This window comes from Chionomys nivalis, chromosome 6, assembly GCF_950005125.1.
Source record: "Chionomys nivalis chromosome 6, mChiNiv1.1, whole genome shotgun sequence".
NCBI lineage: Eukaryota > Metazoa > Chordata > Mammalia > Rodentia > Cricetidae > Chionomys > Chionomys nivalis.
In genome coordinates this window covers 37,676,575-37,695,436 of record NC_080091.1, presented here as the reverse complement: position 1 = coordinate 37,695,436, position 18,862 = coordinate 37,676,575, and the positions used below count along the sequence as shown (strand labels likewise).

Sequence of the window (18,862 nt, the reverse complement as noted above, 5' to 3'; positions counted from 1 at the left end):
AAGCCATGGCATCAGGCTATCATGTGATCAGAACTGGGCCATCAGGCTCAAAGCCAAGAACAGTGGGTCCAGGGGTCCACAGACGGAGGACATACATCCTCCTTGTTGGGAACCATGGACTAGGTGTTCTGTCAAGGGCTCCTATGTGCTATGCAGGGTAGGTGGAAACTGACACCATTAGCCTCAGACAAGTCAGGGTTATGCTACCCTGGAAGGTAAACCTTCCCTGATAACATTAGCCAACTCTACCCTCCAGTTACGTAGTGTGTGTGTGAGCCCGCGCCGGTGTGTGTGTGTGTGTGCGCGCGTGCGTGCAGGTGTGTGTGTGTGTGAAGGTGTGTGTGCGCACACGTGTGTGCATGCTGTGATTCAGTTGGGCAGTGTGGACACAGAGACAAGTGATATAAAGGACGTGTGTGCCGCAGAGTAAAACTGGCTAACCAGGAGCCCCAAGTGCTTCCTTCGTGAAGGTGGTATTGCAGCCTGGTGACACAGGACTCCAGAGGCCCTTGGGTGGTTGTGTGGCATTGCTGAATCTCCATTAGCCAGGCGTGCACCAGGGACAACCTCTGGCAGGAAGGACTGCCTTTTCACCCCCAAAGCCTACTTATCTCTGCCACCCCCATCTACCATGTGAGGACAGTGGGGACACTATGGGTCTTTCTGGGGTCACCCAGAGCTCTGCCTTGGCTCCTTCCTTCGCAGCTTCAAGGTCCCTGTTCTCTGTGGAATCATCTAAGAAACACCAAAAACCAGTCACACAGCCCTCAGGTGTTATGAGGAAAACATCACCCCCAGTGTCTCACGTGCACCACACCCCAGGAGCCCCGGGATTCCTGCCCAGCCGTGCCTACCGGCATGGGGATCCGGGAGAGCTCTCGGCCAATGCAGTTCTTCATGATGCTCCAGAGGTTAAGGCTGTAGTTGGGCTTGTCAGGGATGCGGACTCGCCTTTTGACTTTGCATGAATCCTTGGGTACGAATGAGGTTCCATCTAATACCTGCCAGGGAAGCAGGCATGAAGTCAGCAGTCCAACTCCCACCGGCGCTTGCTCCTGACCCTCCGAGAGCTGGTGGAAAGCCAGACGCTGCTACACTGCCTGGTGATAAGGGCAGAGGCCACCTCTGCCTGCCACGTGGGAGGCAGGTCTGGAACCCAAAGGTGGCCCTGAGCTTGTAGTGCTGACACCTCCCGACCCTGAAACTGAGCGCTTCTTGGCTCTTGAGTGTCCCACCTCACGTACATTATCTGCTGAGGTCCAGTCCACAGAGGTTGACCCAGTTCCACCCTCGGCTTTTCTGCAGGAAACGAAGGGGAAGCAAGTTACAAATTCTGCATCCATCTCTAACCCCACCTACCTTCTATCTAGACAGCGCTGAGGTATGAGGGCAGCCAGAGATATCTTACCCAATAGGCCATCCAATGGGACACTAAAATGAGGACTGGGGGACCCAGGCAGTGATCTGGAGAGGCCCTATCCACCACGATTGCTTACAGCATTGAAGTCCCATCCATCAGGACTGGCTGCCCAGCAAAATCCTTGTCTAGAGTCCTTGTACCCAGGATCAAGAAGAGGGCAAGTGGTGAGTGCCGCGTCTGGGAGAGCCTGGTGGAAGCCCCTGGGCCCCTTTGTTCTGCAGACATAAAGTGTGTCTTTATCTGCTTCCCACACTGGGGATCTTCAAGTGCTGGGATGGGTCTGATGAGTCTCTGCTCTCCTGACACTTGTGGCATAGATTGCCACAGCAGCGGGGACACCAAGGCTGAGGACCCAGGCTCTAGAAGCCTATTGACAGGCAGTGTAGGGCAGCCAGGCAGCCAAACCAGGGGACTGTAGGGAGCGCAGAGCCCTCAGGGCAAGGAGAGCAGGGCACCCCCAGTTATTCCTAAAGATGGCACTGCTGGTAGCAGGTGGACAGGAGTTCGTAGCCAGGCTATGCTAGCCTCGGGTTAAAATGGCATTGAGAAAGAACCTTTACCTTTTTGTTAAAAGTGGCTCTGGCTGGCCCTGACTAGCCTGGAGCACCCGATGCTGACCAGGCTGGCCTCGAACTCCCAGGGATCCACCTGCCTCTGCCTCCAGAATCCTGGGATTAAAGGTGTGCCCCACCACACCTAGTTTCCTCTCCCCTCTAAACTTACTGTTCCTGGGAAATAGTTTCTTAGCCAAAACACCCTGCTGGTTGACAGCCCTTTCCCCAGAAGACACGGGGGCAGGGAAATGATGGAGCATGCTGGGTCACCAGCCTGAGCCCCTGACTATAGCTCCTGTCCAGCCTGCCCACTTCCCGTTTGTCAGTGCACATCACTCCGTGGTCCTTTCCTGTGGACCCAAGAGTCTGGCTCTCTCACTGGCCATTACTGTATGTTCACCTGGGAATCCAGAAACAGCCCAGATGAGCACTGAACCGGGCTTGGCAATAGAGAACGAGACTGAGCATGTCCTCAGATGATGACAATGACACTGAAGGGGGTGACTGCTGCCTGTGCTGTCTGAGCAGCTGGGCTTTGCTGGCTCTTTCCCTCTCCACTTCCTCCCTCCGGGCTGGAAGTGATCTGGTCAGTACCCTGGCTGACCTCCAGGTACAAAGCATTCAGGCATTTTTTTTTTTTAAATGTAACAAAGAATAGGACATAAGCAATATACTCTTGCCTGCGATGGAAAGAGTACCCCAAGGGTAGAGCTGGTCAAAAAGCCAGGTGTAGCCTATGAACCAGCCAGAGACACTGCCCCAGTGCGGAGGAAAAGCCCCCAGCCACAGTAGCCGTCTCTGCTCACTGCGCATCCTACCTGTCTTCTTTGGCCTCGGTGATCACGGTGATAAAAGATGCAGAATCCTCCATGGCATCAAAGTACTCAGTATCTTCATCTTCTTCACTGTTCTCGCCTTTGGAAGTCAAGAAGCTTCCTAGACACACAGAGCCACTCCGTTTGCAGCTGCATCCTGACATCGCCCCCTCTATCCTGCCAGCTACACCTGCCTGGCTACAGACACCTGACCCTGGTCACCCTGCTCTGTGACCACTCTCCTTGCTTTGCCAGGACAGGGCATTCTAACCCATAACACCTCCTTCCAGAAGCACTCAGATTTGCCCAGGTTTGCTCAGCCTGCCTGTGGCCCAGCTTTCCTGCTCAGGGTACCTGTGATGCCCCTAGCCTGATGTTAGGCAGACAGCCGCCTGACTCTGGGAAACCCTGTCCCAGAGAGAACAGCTGGGCTCACTGAACATTTAGAACTTTGAACGTAGACATGGTGTGTGGGATTCTTGCCAGTTGGTGGCAGGTGTGGGGCATACAGCACCACAGCCGACAGTCTGAACTCCTCAGGACAAGCCCACATGACATGAGGTCACTTTAAGGGACAGGTTTATGGGGCTGTGCTGGAGCGTGCCCACCCACTTGCCCCCCCCCCAGTTTCGCTTTCACACGCACCCTCGCTGAGGCTCTTGCTGGGGTTGGCCGGCCCACCAGGGGTGTTGCAGAAGGCCCTCTCAAGGCTGTTGTGCTGCTTGGCCAGCTGCTCAATGGTTTCCTCCAGGTGGACGCGCTGCTCCTGCTCATAACTCAGAGCCCGCTGCCATTTCCGGCTGTGAGTCTCCGCTAGTTCCAGGAAGTCCTTGCAGGCCTGAGGAGGACCAAGCACCATGTAAGCATCAGGCTGTGACCTGACCTCATCAGCTTGCCTCAGTCAGATCCCATGGCTAGGACCTCAGCTGTCTGCTGGAACATCCTTACAGGGTGCTAGGTCCCCAGTGGGGTCTCTTCAGCTCTTCGTTGGCTTTGGTCAAAAGGGACAGCAAGCCACATAGTTCCTGGCTCAGAGGCTAACAAGCCTTGTTTGAGAAGAACCAGGGCTGGCTGGGCATGGTGGCACAGGCCCGAAACTCCACCCACATGAGGCTGAAGCAGGATTGTAAATTCAAGGCCAGCACAGGCCAGCTGGGTGACTAGCCTTAGTAGAAATAGGGCTGGGGGGCGGGGCTGGAGAGATGGCTCAGCGGTTAAGAGCACTGACTGTTCTTCCAGAGGTTCTGAGTTCAATTCCCAGCAACCACATGGTGGCTCACAACCACCTATAATGAGATCTGGTGCCCTCTTCTGGCCTACAGGCAGGATACTGTATAAATAAATACAGGATTTATTTATTTATACAGTATCCTGTATATAAATAAATAAATAAATAAATAAATAAAAGAAGGCAATATACATTAAAAAAAAAAAGAAATAGGGCTGGGACTATAGCTTAGTAAAAGAGACCCTAGGTTCACCCTCCAGAGAAATACACACACAGAGAAAAGGGGGAGGGGACTAAGACCAGGACTTGCTACCAAGCCACCAAGTCACTTTACCATCCCATGGGGGTGTGTTTTGAAACAGTCACACTATGTAGCTGAGACTGGCTGGGCACTGAGTACATAGCCCAGGATGATCAAGAACTCATAACCACTTTGTCTCTGCCTCTTGTGTGTACTGGGATGACAGGTGGGTGTCACTGTGCTCTGCCATTAACACTTTGCTCTGGCCTCATTTCTGGGGCTGTGATAAAAATGCTCCCCCAAATAACAACTGAGGGGAAAGGGGGGTTATTTAGCTTACAACTCCAGGTTATGATTTATCCTAGCAGAGAAATCACAGTGGCGGGGCTTCAGGAAGCTAGTCATATATCCAGTCAAGGGCAGGAAGAAACAGATGGCTGCTTGCTTACTTGGCTCAGGCCTGTTTCTCTATTCGTGCACAGTTCAGGAATTCTTGCTCAGAGACTGGTGCAGCCCGCATTGGGCTGGGATTTTCCTTTATCAATTAACTCAAGACAATGCCCAACAGACATGCTCACAGGCCAACCAAGCACAGACCTTAAGACTTTCTTCTCAGCGGATTCTAGCTTGCATCAAGTTGATAAACTAACCATCAACTTAGTGCTTTTAAGTTCTCTCAAGTTTGTGGCCCATTACATCCAGATTCTTTTTGCATCCACAGATGGTCCCACTATATTCTTATGCGGCAGGGTTGGCTCATCAGCTCTGTTCTCAGCTGCCCCTGCATGGGCTGGCTGGTCTAATGCAGCGACCACCAGACTTTCACGGAACCTTTAACTAGCAGATGGGGCATGGCTCCTGGGCCTGTGCATGCTCAGGTGTTCTTAGTTGCCACTTCCCCAGCACTGCTGCCCCACCCTTGTATTAAGCCACCAGACCACTGGGTGTCATGCCTGTTGCACATCGGGACATGGGAGCAGCGCAGTGCCATTTCAAAGGGCTGTGTGGAGGGACAGTGGTGACACAGAGCGCTGAGGGTCCACTCTCTAGACATGACCTTGTAGGCCATCAGCTGCATCTGCCCAGGCACCTAATGCTCATGCTCTCAATCCCTGGGCTCCTCAGACCTCCCCTCCAGCTCAGCCCAGGAAACTGCCTAGCTCCTGTAAGGCCAGGTCCACTTAGCAGCTGGCCTCCGCAGCTGCATGTCACTGAGTTTGTTTCTGTCTGTACGGACCCTCTTCCCATGGGGTTCCTGAATGGTAGTGAGTGTCGTAGATTCCTGCCAGCCCAGTGAATACTGAAAGTCATGGAAAGAGGCAATGATCAGAGGCGTTCTGCAGGCTCCTCTGGGCAGCAGGGATGGACCAATGACTAGCTCCTCCAAGGTCGGCAACCCCCTGAAGCCTCAGTGTAGTGCTTGAGGGTTGGTTGCCATGGTGCTCTCCTTTAACAAGCATCGTTCTAGAAGTCTCCCTCTGCTACCTTCCTGCTAAGACCTATGGTCCTGACTCCATCTGAAGAGGCCGAAGTGAGGCACAGCATGAGCTACCCGAGAAAACCAGGAGAGTGGGATGGGAAATGACAGGAGACCAGAGGGATCGAGACTGGCAAAGCCACTCAGCTCGCATCCTCACTAGGGGGAGGGACAACAATGTTCACAGAGCCATGACAACTGACGGAATGGCAGCCGGACCCAGTGGCTTGACCAGAAGGGACTCTTTGCTCATTCTGTCCCATTAATAAGACACAGCAAAGTAGGGGCAGAGTGTCCTTCTGGGCAACCCAGGAACATTCCAGACTCTCTTGGGAGTGCTGTGAGGTGAGTGAGAAGAGACAGCCACCCTATTACAAAGTGATACGCCAGAGCTCTGAGGCCGCACGGCAAGGAGCTAACAGGGGCAGCTCTGGAAGATGTCCGCCATGGCTACTGCTCCCGTGGGACTCATGTCCCCGTCACTAACTCTTCATAAGCTTAAGCTTGGCCCCAGCTGGTATCAATCCCCGCCACCTGGTTGCTGGCTATGGAGGGAGCCTGACACTTTAGGGCTGGTATCACAGAAGGTCGCAGATGGGGAACCTCAACAGAGGGTGCAGGGTTTTGAGGGAAAGGTACTCTCCAGGGTGGGCCCAATGGGGTGATCCCCCACCCTTTTCCATGCTGCCCCTTGACTGAGGCCCTAGAAGGCATTGCCCAGGTCATAAGCAGACTGGGAATTGGAATCTGTCCCCTCTACACAGTTGAACCACCTCCCACCAAGAGATGCATACAAGGTTCTCTTGACTTGGGTTGAAAATTGAGCCCTGTGGTAGCTGAGAGCTAAAGGATGGCCATAACTCCCATAAGTGCACACCAGAAGCCTTGTGGCGTGGGCTTTCACATCCTTGCCACCCATCTCCTAGGCGGCACTGCTCCCCAGCCCTCGTGTGCCCCACCACAGTCAGCCTCTCTGCCGCCATGAACTCCCACCTGTATATTCCCACAAGTTCCTGACCTGGCAGGCCTTCCCCAGACGTGCAGGACATGCTTACAGGCACCGAGGTAGCCATTTCTCTAGCACGCACCAGCAAGGGGAAAAACATGGTCTTGTCTGCAGCCCCGTAGCAGGTCCGGGGTCTGAGTCCCTGTGTATGTCACCTATGTGATTTCCAGGGTACAGAATCAGTGCCGCTACCCTATGCTGTGAAGCTGGATCTTTATTGCTGTCCCCAAGCCTCTTGATGGCGTAGATCATGTGGGATCCACTGGTCTTCCAAAGGTGGAATGAAGTCTGTGGCAATGCCCACGAACAAGGATGTTGGTAGTAGAGGGCAAGCCCCAGCCCTGACCTCAGGGAGGTGGTGGTGGGCTGTCTCAATGCAGCAGCAGATTGCTTGGACATACCCTGGCGATGCGTGACCTCCGTCTACCTTGAGGTTACCACAGGGCCCATGGGTACATAAGGACAGGGAGACGGAGACAGGCACCCTGCAGATAGCTGGGCCCCATTCGAACCACATGTGGCTAGAATGAGGACATGCAAACCCCAGCGTGTCACAGTCGACTGTCCCACACAAAGTCAAGAAGCTCCCTTGGCTGGACCATGGTGGACCAAGGGCTGCTCTTACTGCACCAGTGGGCTCCTTGCCACAGACGGGCTGCCCTGGTTGGTTGTGGGCATCAGATGCCCATCTGCCCCCTCTCCCAGCTCCAACACACCTACCTGGTACCCATTCCCAATTCCCAGGGTCTTCTCTGCTGCCACTGGCCTTCTGCAGGCCTCATCCTGGCCACACCATGAAGAGACAGGAGCCAACCCAGCCCGGGCCGCCCCGGAATGCTGAGCTGGGCAGTGCCCTAAGGGATGTGCTCGCTAAGCTGGATTAAGCCTGGGGCCCAGCAGGGGGGGAAAGGTGAGGGAGGGGGAGGAAAAGCTTGGCTGACCCTGTCAAGGCCGGACAGGGTCACAGTTCCTGTGAGATTCCGCCACAACTATATCTAGGCCCAGAAAGTTCCTTTATACCTATCAGCAGATGGCTCACCCGAAGTCCCCCCATTCACACCCATGGGCTCACAGCCTGGATCCATGGAGGTGAGGTGGACGGAGTCCATCTGGGAGCCAGAGTCAACATCTGGGCCCCACATGCACAGTGCATTGCTTCTCACCCCGTTTAGCCCCTCTACCTCCGAGAATCAGCATCCTTATAGGAAAAAGGACCTGCCCTGGGATGCCTACACCTCTATGATTCTATTGGGTCCCTCGGGATGTGGGTGAGGTCTCAATTCCCAGGCACTGCCCCTTTGTACAATTCCCCACGGTTGTGAAAGGGTAACAGGGAACACGGGTACTCCTTAGTGGCGGAGGTGCAGGTTATGGCTCTGGGCTCCCGACAGGGAATGCATGGAGCCTATTGAAATGTCCCAGCGCAGAGTGAGAACCTCAAAAAGGCAGGTCTACCACATGGGCCTGGCCCAGCTTGACTCGGGATGGAGAGTCTCAGCTCTGCCCACCCACTGGGGCCTCTCCCTTTCTTCTTAGCAGCTGCCCCATGCAACACAGATTCTGACCTGGAAACCCCCGCCTGCTGTACCCAGGAGAAGGGCAAGCTCTAATCGCTTTTGCTGTTCCTAATCCTAATCCTGCCAGTGACCTCATGGCTCCTCTCACAGGCAGGAGCAGCAGCCATGGGGTCAGCCTGCCTGGGCCCCTCTGCCTGGCCTCTATGTGGCCTGTGGCAGCCCAGGCTCATGGAGGGTCTGTGTAGTCAGAACCCTGCTAGGCCTGGATGTCAGTGTCCACTATAAAACTCAATCTGCATGGTTACCTTCATTACCCATGACATGACGACGACTGGGAGCTGGGATTGAGTAGCCACTGGGCTCACATAGGAGATAGGAGATGGTCAGTTGTCCAGAGAGAGGGTCCAGTCTATGCTGCTGACTTTGTCTTCAGTCACTAACCACAATAGAACCTGATAACCCTGGGTGAGGGGATGGGAGGAATGGCTGCTTCCATTTGTGCCAGGCCAGGACCTGCTGGGACCTGTCATGCAGCAGGTATTTGTTCTCTGTGGGTACTTGGGTATCTCAGCTCCTGGGCAGCTGTCTCCCCACGATGCCAGGGTTGAGGCTGCCTGGCTACCATGTGGATCCCTTTATAGCCCCAGATTCCTGGAGATTCTTGCTTTTCAGTGGCCTGGGAGTTCAAAGGCAGTAAGTGGAAAGGAAATGGCAGGGACACCAGTCTCCTCGAGTGCCCCCACTTGACCAGAACCGGCAGGCACACTGGGACCCACTGAGGAGTAGCATGCAGGCCCTATGTACACAAGAAGCCCAAGCTGAATGCAACCTCACAGGTGGGAGGGAGCAGCACTGCCTGAACCAGAAGTTACTATTTTGAAAGTTGTCTGTCCATCTTAGGTGTCCGGAATCAAGAGTGGGGACCGAGAACGTGTAATGGGAGTACTGGGGTCAATTCAGAGCCCCTTGGCCTGGCGAAGCCACTATGCTGGGGCACCTTCCTGTCCCTTCTAGGTCAAGTTCTAGGGCAGTAAGGCCAGGCCACTTGTCTGGGAAGCATCCTGGTCTGGTTCTAGACCTCCCCGAACCTAGGTGGGCCCTCTTGGCTGTGACTCATGTTCACTGTTAGGAAGGCAGCTCTGTGCTTCAACTGAAACTCCAAAATAGCCTTTCCATGTTCAAAATAGTTCACCCCTTGCAGGCAGGAACGCGCGCCATCTGGCTGCCGGTTTACCAGCTGATTTGAGACAATTCTGGAATCTATTTTTAATCCACCTCCCCAGACCCTGAGCCAGCAAGCTGTCAGGGACAGCATGCTGGTCAGCTAGCAACAGCTTCTCCACGGTCCCAGAAGGACCAGGGCACGCTGCATCTCATGCCCACTCCCTGCTGGGCTCGCCCAAGGAGCCCCATGTGCCTCCCGGTTGGTGAATCAAATGAGGCCTTAGGGAAGAAGTCCCAGCCACTCCCAGGAGCAAGTGGCCCCTTCTGCTACTTTTCTTCTCTGTGTGATCGCCCCCAAAAGAGACCCTCATGGCTTTTTAATTTCTATGAAATTGAAGTACTCAAGCATGTGGGGTGTACATATCTGTCTGCACCCATTTGCCTGTCCTAATGTCCCATCCTGGAATTTGTCTCCCCTTGGCACCTCCTATACCCCCAGAATATGTCACTACACTCTAACATGGCAGCCTTCTCCAACTGGCTCATCCTTCTAGGTCAAGCCGAGCAGGTGCCCCTACCTGCTTGGCCTACCCTGTGGGCTCTCCCAACAACCTTGTGTCAAGATTTCCCAGGTTCCTGACACCTGCCTGATGTGTCCCGTGAGACGCTTGCTTCCTTGGTAAACTCCAGAGTTAGCCCTGCCTTCCTCCCTCTATCCCTCTGTGTACTTGGATGATTGTCAGTCTTTACGGGGCTTCCCCTCAAGCCAGCTTTGCCCACTTTTTCTGCACAAGCCCTCCTCTGGGGACAGATTCTGGGGGATCCCTCTGGAACTGGGGTACACGGTGGGTGTCAGAGAGCAAGCGTCCTCATTCTCTTGGCTTGGGCTTGTACTTTGATGCCCCTTTTGATGGCCTTTGTTCCCACTGAGGAGGCATCTCGGCTGGCTCAGTCTTCAACTCAGAGTGGCACTGGGCATCCTTTAGGGCACCAGCCCCCTTTTCTCTGTCCCCAGGATACATGAAATGTCCACAGATATCTGTCCTTGCTCACTGACAGCCTATTCTCTAAGCAGAAAGAGTTGCTCATTCTCAGAGGAAGACGGAGACAAAAATGACCGCTCTGGGCACCAGAATATATGGACAATGACACTGTAGACGCCAACTTCACCCAGCTACAGTGAGGAACAAAGTCTTGGGCAGAAGAGGGAGGTATGGCTGTCACCAAGCAAGCAGAGTGAACCCCTACTACACCACAGGCCTGTTCTTCCTCCTCAGCCTCTGGCTCCATCACAGAGCGGATCATCAGTTGAAACGAGGGAGCCTGACAGTGTTTTCCCCTCCGCTTTACAGGACCCAGCGACCAAAGTGTGCAGCACGCGCAGACCCAGTCCTTTGCCTTAAGCCAGTGGCAGACTCATGTTTCCTTGAGAGGCATGTCCTGAGAGGATTGGGACATGGGGGCAATGAGGACATGTCCCTGTGCCGAACGTGGCAAAGAACCTCTATGTGGTACACAGGTGTTCGAGGATCTTCCACAACCCTCAGCTGGTCTACTAATGCTGTGAGATTTTCCCTAAGCGGCAGGCTAATTCACGGCTACCCAAGCAACCATTCAGGCAGGATTTGCTGGGTTGGCGTTTATCAGCCAAAAAATTCCCCGCTGGGGAATTCTGCCAGACGCCGAGCGACCCATTCATTCCCATTCATTGGCTTCCACTTTCTTTCAGTTTTCCCTTGGTTTCTTTCTCTCTCTGGTTTGCTGAAGTCCTATGTGCTTGGCTGTGTGCCAGGCACAGGGGTTATGGACAGTGGGGCTGCCAAGGTCCTGCCCTCTCAGGGAGTATGGGCCAAGTGCTTATGAGACACTGTGGGCCCATGGATGCTGTTGGATGCGGAGGAGGGGATGCAGGAAAGCAAGCTTGCCTGAGGTTTTCCTGCCCTTCCATTTCCAGCCAATGGGAGGTATGGGCTGATTTCCTCCCATGAGGCAGCAGGCTGTGTCTGCTCTGGAAGACCTGGGTTTCCCCTTAGCACTATGACCCTGTGCCTTTCCTCCTCCTGCCAGGGCCTGTTCTGCGGCCACTACCTCGGTCCTCTGCTCCCAGAGAATAGAGATGTCAATGACTGGAACCCGAGAGTCATTCTCCTGTGGGGTTGTGGCTGGACTGACTTCCTGAACTCTCTTTCCACTGGATCCTCCCCACCCCACTCAACCCTGAAGGTCCACCACTAATATAAGTAGACAATGCATCACTAGGAAGTATTGCCCGGCTCTGATCTCCAGGGACAGAAAGGGCCTGCCTTATCCTGCTGCCTCCTCCAGCACAGGCTTGGGGAGGGCTCATTAAGGTCTTGGTTATGCTCCCATTGGGCAGGGCCTCCCTAGCTATCCAACCACATGACTACAGTCCACCGAAGGATAGCATAGCATCAGGAAAGGCATTTCCCCGCCTTTTGGTGTCCTCGGACAGACACAGGAAGAGGCGTGCTGGGCGGGAGATAAGGGTGCTGTCTTGGCTTTTGGAGAGCATTGGGCACGGGACCACTAGCCACAGAGCCTGGGCTCTTGGGAACTGTGCAGGGACTTTCTTCACGTGTCCCAGGGATGGTTTAGAACCAAAAGCCTATGGTCTGGCCCACTTTCAGGAATGCAAAGGACCCTCCTTCTGGAGGCCAAATAATGCCAGATCCGCCATCATCTTGGGGGAAGGGGATAAAATGGCAGGCCCAGCCTGGGTAAAAAGCTGCTGTTTGCTTCTTAACCTTGGGTGGGGGTGGGGTTCCCAGCAGGGCTTGTCCAGGCCAACCAGCTCTCAGTTTTTGCTCTAGTAGGACCCAGGCACAGACAGATGTGGACAACAAAGGCACTTGTTAGGGCCAGGGGCGGGGTAGGGAGGGGCAGAGAGAGTTCTAGACTTGGGTGTAGGCTGCCAGAAGTTTCACAGTCAGGGCAGGGTGGGGAGTGCAAAGGCAGCCAGACCTCCACAGTGGGAGGACCACCTGAGAGCTTCATTTGAGGGGCTGGGAAAGGGAGGTTGTACGTTCAGCCAACAGCTGGAGGTGATTTCCATCTCTGAGTCCCCAGCCGTCAGCCATAGCTATCAGAGGCCCCATGGCAGCATAAGGCAAACGAGGGGCTGGAAGGCATACCGGAGGCATTTGGAGGTATTTGGGGCTGGGAGGGTGGTGTAGTGGCAGAGTTGTGCTTAGCGTGTGCATGGCCCTGGCTCTATCCCCAGCGACAACTCAACACGCCCAAGGACTCAGAGAGTAAGCCAGGCAGGAGGAGGCCTCTGCTTACCCAGGCTCCAACTCTCAAGAGCCATCATTTCTGTAGTGGGCCATCCTGCATTTCTGGCTTGGTAACCAGCTTGGTGACTTTGGGAGCTCGGGTGGCTTTTCTGAGTCTTGCTTTGCACTCCAATGCTAACTCCACCATAGTACCAATAAGGTAAGCACACAATTCGAGGGCAGGAGTAGAAAATTCCTGTGGTTGCCTCAGCTCCAGGTACTGGTGGTCTGCTTTCATATAGGCGTAAAAGCCAAGCCCTGGCCAGGGGTGACTCCTATGTCTCAGGACCCCCGGCAAGCTTGCCTATGGACCTTAGCACCCAGTGAGGGTCTGGACATGTGACATCTGGCAGCCACATGCACCCTGCCAGAGCAGACGCTGTCCTGCCAGGTAAGAGTGGTAGTCATGAAGCTCCCTAAGAACAAGCTGGGCCTCTGGGCTATTATAGGCTACAAGTGTCTATCAGCTAGCCTTCACCCTGTTCCCTGATGAGATGCCCTGGGTCAGGTTCACGTTAGCCACTCCACGCCACAGATCCCATCACTTGAGGCACACTGTCCCGGGCTTCCTTGGGGGGCTAGAACTGGAAACAGGCCTCATAACCAAGCTGGGGGGCTGTGTGTTCTATAAAGCATTTCACTATGCACTTAGTCTAGGAGCTGCTGTATGGCTTTGTAGACACCAATGATAAAAGACTTCACTACACTACAGCCAGCAGCAAGCATCACTATCTCAGAGAAGACAACTCCCCCCACCCCCAGGTTCAGCAACTTCCATCTAGGAAGGCAATGTATCCCAGATAGATGGGATGGGGGTTGGAGCAGCTGAAAACAACACAACACAACACACACACACACACACTATCTGAGTGGGTCACAGACCAGGGCCCACATAGGTGGTGAGCTAGAAAGAGGATGGTGAATGGGGGAAGCCTGACGGTGGGAGCCACACACAGGGCAGCTACACACAGCACCGCAGCCCAGCAGCCATCACTGTGTTTATCACTGGCTGCTGGCCACAACCCCGCACACCATGGGGTCTGAGGACAGACACTGGCACAAGCATCTAGGGGACATATTGTCAGTGTCTGGAGGAGGGGGCTCCTGTCTGTGCTTAGCGCTGGTCCCAGGTCACAAACTCCCAAGGCTCTGGCCGGGCCCTGGCCTGAGCACAAGGAGCAGATGAGGGTGGTGAGTGGCCCTTCGGCTCCATTGTCGCGCTGCTGACAGACTTCAGAAGCAGCCCAGGGTAGACTTGGACCTGCCCTGACCTCTAAGCTGCAGGGACAGCCCCCTAGCTGGGGCCATTCTGGGTCCTGGCATTGCCTGCTGTCACCCGGTAGTCTGATACCCCTTGAGCCATATTTGGAGACCCCTGAGCTCTTTGTAGCAGTCTCCATGTCTGGATGCTGCCTCTGTCTCAGCTCCATGCCATGCTGGCTCTTTAAGCCTGGTGCCTCTGGCTTCGATGTGTACCTCCAGGGGAGTCCATGGGATGAGGCCATAGCAGGCAGACCTAGTGGAGGGTGGAAGCCTGGGAACCCTCAGTAGGCAGACTGAAGAAGGCCTGGAGTAAGGTCATACCCAGCAGGCAGACTGAAGAGGGCCTGGAGTGAGGTCATATGCTGCATTCCTGTCACCACAGAGAACTCTTCCTAGCCCTCATCCCTAATAACATGGATTCTGTGACTCAGGAGGCTGTGGGAGTCTCAGTGTGCAGACGTTGGTCACTCATTCTCTTTATGATTGGGTTGGCATGACTGTCAGCAGGCCCAGCTCTGCTACCCTCTGACTAAGGAAGCCCTAGCTGCCCCTCATACACATCTCCTGTCCCCATGCTTTGGGGTGTACACAGGGAAAGAGAAGGAGCAGCTGTGAGGGTCAGGGTCACAGCAATGCCACATTATGTAGGCTGAGCAAGCCCACTGAACCGCCTTCTCAACTTTAGGCCTTGGCTTTCTCCACTCATGCGTGCCTTGAGCAGATTCCACAGCCACTCCACTTTATCAGGTCAGTCAAAGGAATATCCTGGAAGGCCGGCCGCCATTACTATGGGAGGCTAACATAGAAGAATTGCGATGAATTTGAGGCCAGGTGGCCAGGCTAAGTTGCATACTATCCTGGCTTTCCATCAACTCAACACAAGCTAGAGTCATCTGAAAGGAGGCCACCTCTGTTGAGAAAATGCCTCCGTAAGATCTAGTTCCAGGACATTTTCTTAGTGATTGATAGGGAAGGGGTAAGGCCCAGCCCATTGTGGGTGATGCCATTCCTGGACTGGAGGTCCTTGGTTCTATAAGAAACCAAGCTGAGCAAGCCATGATGAGCAAGCCGGTAAGTAGTACTCCTCCATGGCCTCTGCATCAGCTCCTGCCTCCAGATTCCTGCCCTGCTGGAGTTCCTGTCCTGACTCCCTTCAGTGACGGACTCCTTGTGGAAGCGAAAGTCAAATAATCGCTTTCCTCCCCAACTTGCTTTTCGGTCATGGTGTTCCGCTGCAGCAACAGAAACCCTGACTAAGACATTGGACTAGACTTTGCTTCCCCTGGGGCCCGTAAGATGGCTCATTTGCCACTCATTAAGGCTGCCAATCACCCCCCGCTGGAATCTCCACGGTGGAAGAAGGGAACAGATCTTAAGTTGGCATGCTTGTGAGAGCGCGTGCACACACACATATGCATGCACAAACACACGTATGTGCACACACACATATACACACGCACGCACACGTGCGCGCACACACACGTACACACATGGACGCACACACACACACACACACAAACTAACAGATGTTTGTCACTAGGTGGAGGATTATAGCCCTAACGGAGGAGCACTTGTCTACCATGTGTGAGGCTCTAAGTTCTGTCCTCAGCTTCATGAAAAAAAGAAGAAGAATAAATATCTCCAGTGGTTAATGGCTGTGTAGAGGACATAAGCAGAATGTTGGCACACGTGGGAAGGGGTTGGCTTTGGAAAGCAACTCAGAGCCTTGCCTGTCAGGTACCCTCCCACTCAGGGACCTGTAGCTGACAGGGTGTGCCCTCCCTTTTGGTGGGAGCACTCACATTGATCATAGCATTTGACGTGATGCGAAAGAGGGTGGCTCGCTCATTCACAACCTTCAGCTTCTCCCCGTTCTCTGGTGGGATCTTGAGGCTGTCCAGCTCATTCAAGGACCGCTGGAGCGCCGCGCCATGCTTAGCAATGAGGTCATTGCACGTGCTGAGGTCATCTAACTTCAAGGAGAGGTTCTTCAGGGTGTGGTGGAGCTCACTCTTGTCAGCTGGGGCAGCAGGCTCTTCGTCATCATCCCCGGAATCATCTAAATAGAGAGACAGACTTGCTGTAACCACCAAGCTAGAGTCTCTGTCGTCTGGGCTGCAGATGGCAGAGTCACATCAGAGTGGCCAGTGCCCTAGACAGTGTCCTGCAATGCTTCTGGCTAAGGCTGCTGCACCTTAGCCTAGCCCACACACGTCTGCTGAGTCAATGGGAGTGTGAGGCAAAGGGGGCTAGCTGGAAGGGCAGGGTGCTGTGGTGAGCAGGGACTCCAGGTCCCTGCCCACAAAAGCGGTACCAGCTCCGCTAGGTCACAGCCTAAGGTCGCAGCAGGCCATGCTGGGTGGAGCAGATACTTGAGGAGAGAGCAGGACTCCTTTCCTTATCTTGCAGGCCTCCTAGGCCAATCAATACTGCTGGCTAACGCCATGCCCATCCCTAGCCATGCCAACTGTCTCTTGCTCTGCAAACACTTGTCCACGTGCTTGGGGCCTTTCTTCCCACCATGTACTTCCCTGGTGCCTAGAACATTATACCTCCTCAAGTTCTCACCCCATTTGCCTTCTGAGGCCCAACCCAACATCACTGCCTCTCCAAAGTCTGCCCGGGGACCCCCTTGCCATAGTTATGGCCACTCTCTTGTCACCAAATCTACACCCTAGACCCTCTTCCTGCTAATCTCCACCCACATGCAGAACATGGCCCCATCTACACACACACACACACACACGCACATGCATGCACACACACATGCATGCACACACGCATGCACACACACAGAACATGTCCACTCACAGAAAATTTGTGTGAGAAGACACCAGGGCAGCGATGGTGCAGCTGACCCTCTAAGGCTGCTCAGCTCACCTCCTTCGTGCCAGTCATCTGGGGCTTCTGTGCAAGGGCCTGCTCCCTCTCACAACTCACACAGTGCCACACGAGTCTTTCCTTCTTCCCTGCTTCCTAGCCCTGCCTGTGCCCATAGAGGCCTCTGTGGACAGCTGGCCTGCGACCCTGCTGCTGATTTAATGCTGGCATGGAACAGCCAAGAGGCTGACATGAGCTTGTGACTTTTCCCAGTGCCTGTCTGCTAAAGTTTTCGGAAATCCCTTGTTTTAGAAATAATCCACACAGACTTTTCTTAGATGAAGGAAATATGCAACCAAGATACAAAATTAAAAGAGAAAAAAGAAAGCATATTTTGAGAGAACAGATTTTTCCCGCAGCAGGCAAGGTACATGTGGGTGGACATGAATTGGTCACTGTTCTGAGTGTGTCCTGAGCTCACAGCAGTGCCGAGCTGGCCGGCTGCACAGGCCCCGAGCAATGGGGAGCTAAAGGGAAGCATCTGCTGCACACGGTGTCCCTGCCAGCTCCAGGGGCCTTGGGCTAATATCCAGCCTCCTCCCCACAGGCCGGAGCAATTGTAGCCCTGAGTGTCTGGAGGCCACTGCAGCCACTGGCAGGCGCTCTGGGCCTCCCTGGCATGGCAGGGAGACAACAGACAGCAGCCCTTCCTCACTCTTCCTCACTCCCGCAAGAGCAAGAGTGCCCAGCTGCGGGCTCAGAGCTTAGAGCGCTTGGGGGCAGAATAGGGGCTTGACTCCAGCTCCAGCTGCTGGCATGGCCTGTCCTCTGAATCACCAGCAGCAGTGTGCCCAGTCACTCGGGCTGTGAAGCCTCACCTCCAGCTACTACACACAATGACCCAGGAATGTGGGTCTGGAGACAAGAAAGGTCTTGAGACTGACAGGGTCACTCTGCGCATATACTCAGTAAACTCTAAGAGATACCCACAGATCCAGATTTATTATGACACCAATCACAATAGTCAAGATATAGAACCAGTCTAAACTCCATTCAGGACAAAAGGTAGAGAGACACAGTGAGTTCTACCTCTTGCAGGAAAATGAATGGAAGTGGACATCACCATGTTAAGTAAAGCCAGCCAGGCTCAGGAAAGTATCATTTTCTCTCAAGAGCAAATTATGGATTTTTTAAAAAGTATAGGAATAGGAGAGGGACTATGTGGGGAGAAAGAGATTCTAGCAGAGGTACAGGGAGAAAGGGCGATGCGTGTGTTTCAACAGTTACAAAGCACATGGTGCACACATGCAGAGATACCAAAGGAACCCGTTATTCTCTCTCTCTCTCTCTCTCTCTCTCTCTCTCTCTCTCTCTCGCTCTCACTCTCGCTCTCGCTCTCTCGCTCTCTCTCTTTCTCTGTAGCTTTGGAGCCTGTCCTGGAACTAGCTCTTGTAGACCAGGTTGGCCTCGAACTCACAGAGATCTGCCTGCCTCTGCCTCCTAAGTGCTGGGATTAAAGGAGTGCGCCACCACCGCCTGGCTTTTCTTTCTTTTTCTCGTTGTCAAGACAGGGTTTCTCTGTGTAGCCCTGGTTGTTCTGGAACTCTGTAGAGCAGGCTGGCCTTGAACTCAGAGATCTGCTTACCTCTGCCTCCTGAGTGCTGGGTATGTGCCACAACCACCTGACTCTATATGTTTGTTTTTCTTTTTTTAAAAGGACTCCTTGGGGCCATCAGGCAAGAGAATTCTAGAATATTTGGAGCTGTCTGTGCCAGAGTCATGGTGCTAAGGACCCCTTGGCACTGAAGCACCTGCCATCTTCCTGAGCAAACAACCAGAACACGAGCAAACAGCTGGGCCCAGCAGCTGGTTTTCCAGTCAGGGAAGTCCAGCTGTGGCTTGCTGGCTGCAGGCCCACCTCACCATGATCCCCAGTTTCTGAAGCCTAAGTAGCCTGAGCATCCTCCCATGTGATGGGCCGGGGAGTCACTGCTCCTCTGTCTGACCTGTTATTAAACGGGACACTGTGTACGTATTTCTTAGGGCCCATGTTCTGATCCTGGG

General features: G+C 54.0%; 1 protein-coding gene across 7 annotated transcripts in view; it reads right to left on the bottom strand.

Annotated features, from left to right (window-relative positions):
* Positions 1-18,862, bottom strand: part of Osbp2 (oxysterol binding protein 2) — a 151,280-nt gene that overhangs the window by 9,603 nt on the left and 122,815 nt on the right. For 5 of the 7 annotated variants that reach the window (XM_057772339.1, XM_057772345.1, XM_057772344.1 and 2 more), the window contains 5 exons: positions 15,781-16,037; positions 3,435-3,627; positions 2,793-2,910; positions 1,236-1,299; positions 855-1,001 (listed from right to left, as the gene is read on the bottom strand). In XM_057772339.1, the coding sequence (XP_057628322.1) occupies positions 855-1,001; positions 1,236-1,299; positions 2,793-2,910; positions 3,435-3,627; positions 15,781-16,037 (779 nt within the window). The remainder of the gene's footprint in view (positions 1-854; positions 1,002-1,235; positions 1,300-2,792; positions 2,911-3,434; positions 3,628-15,780; positions 16,038-18,862) is intronic. The other 2 variants (XM_057772340.1, XM_057772342.1) reach the window with 1 other exon arrangement.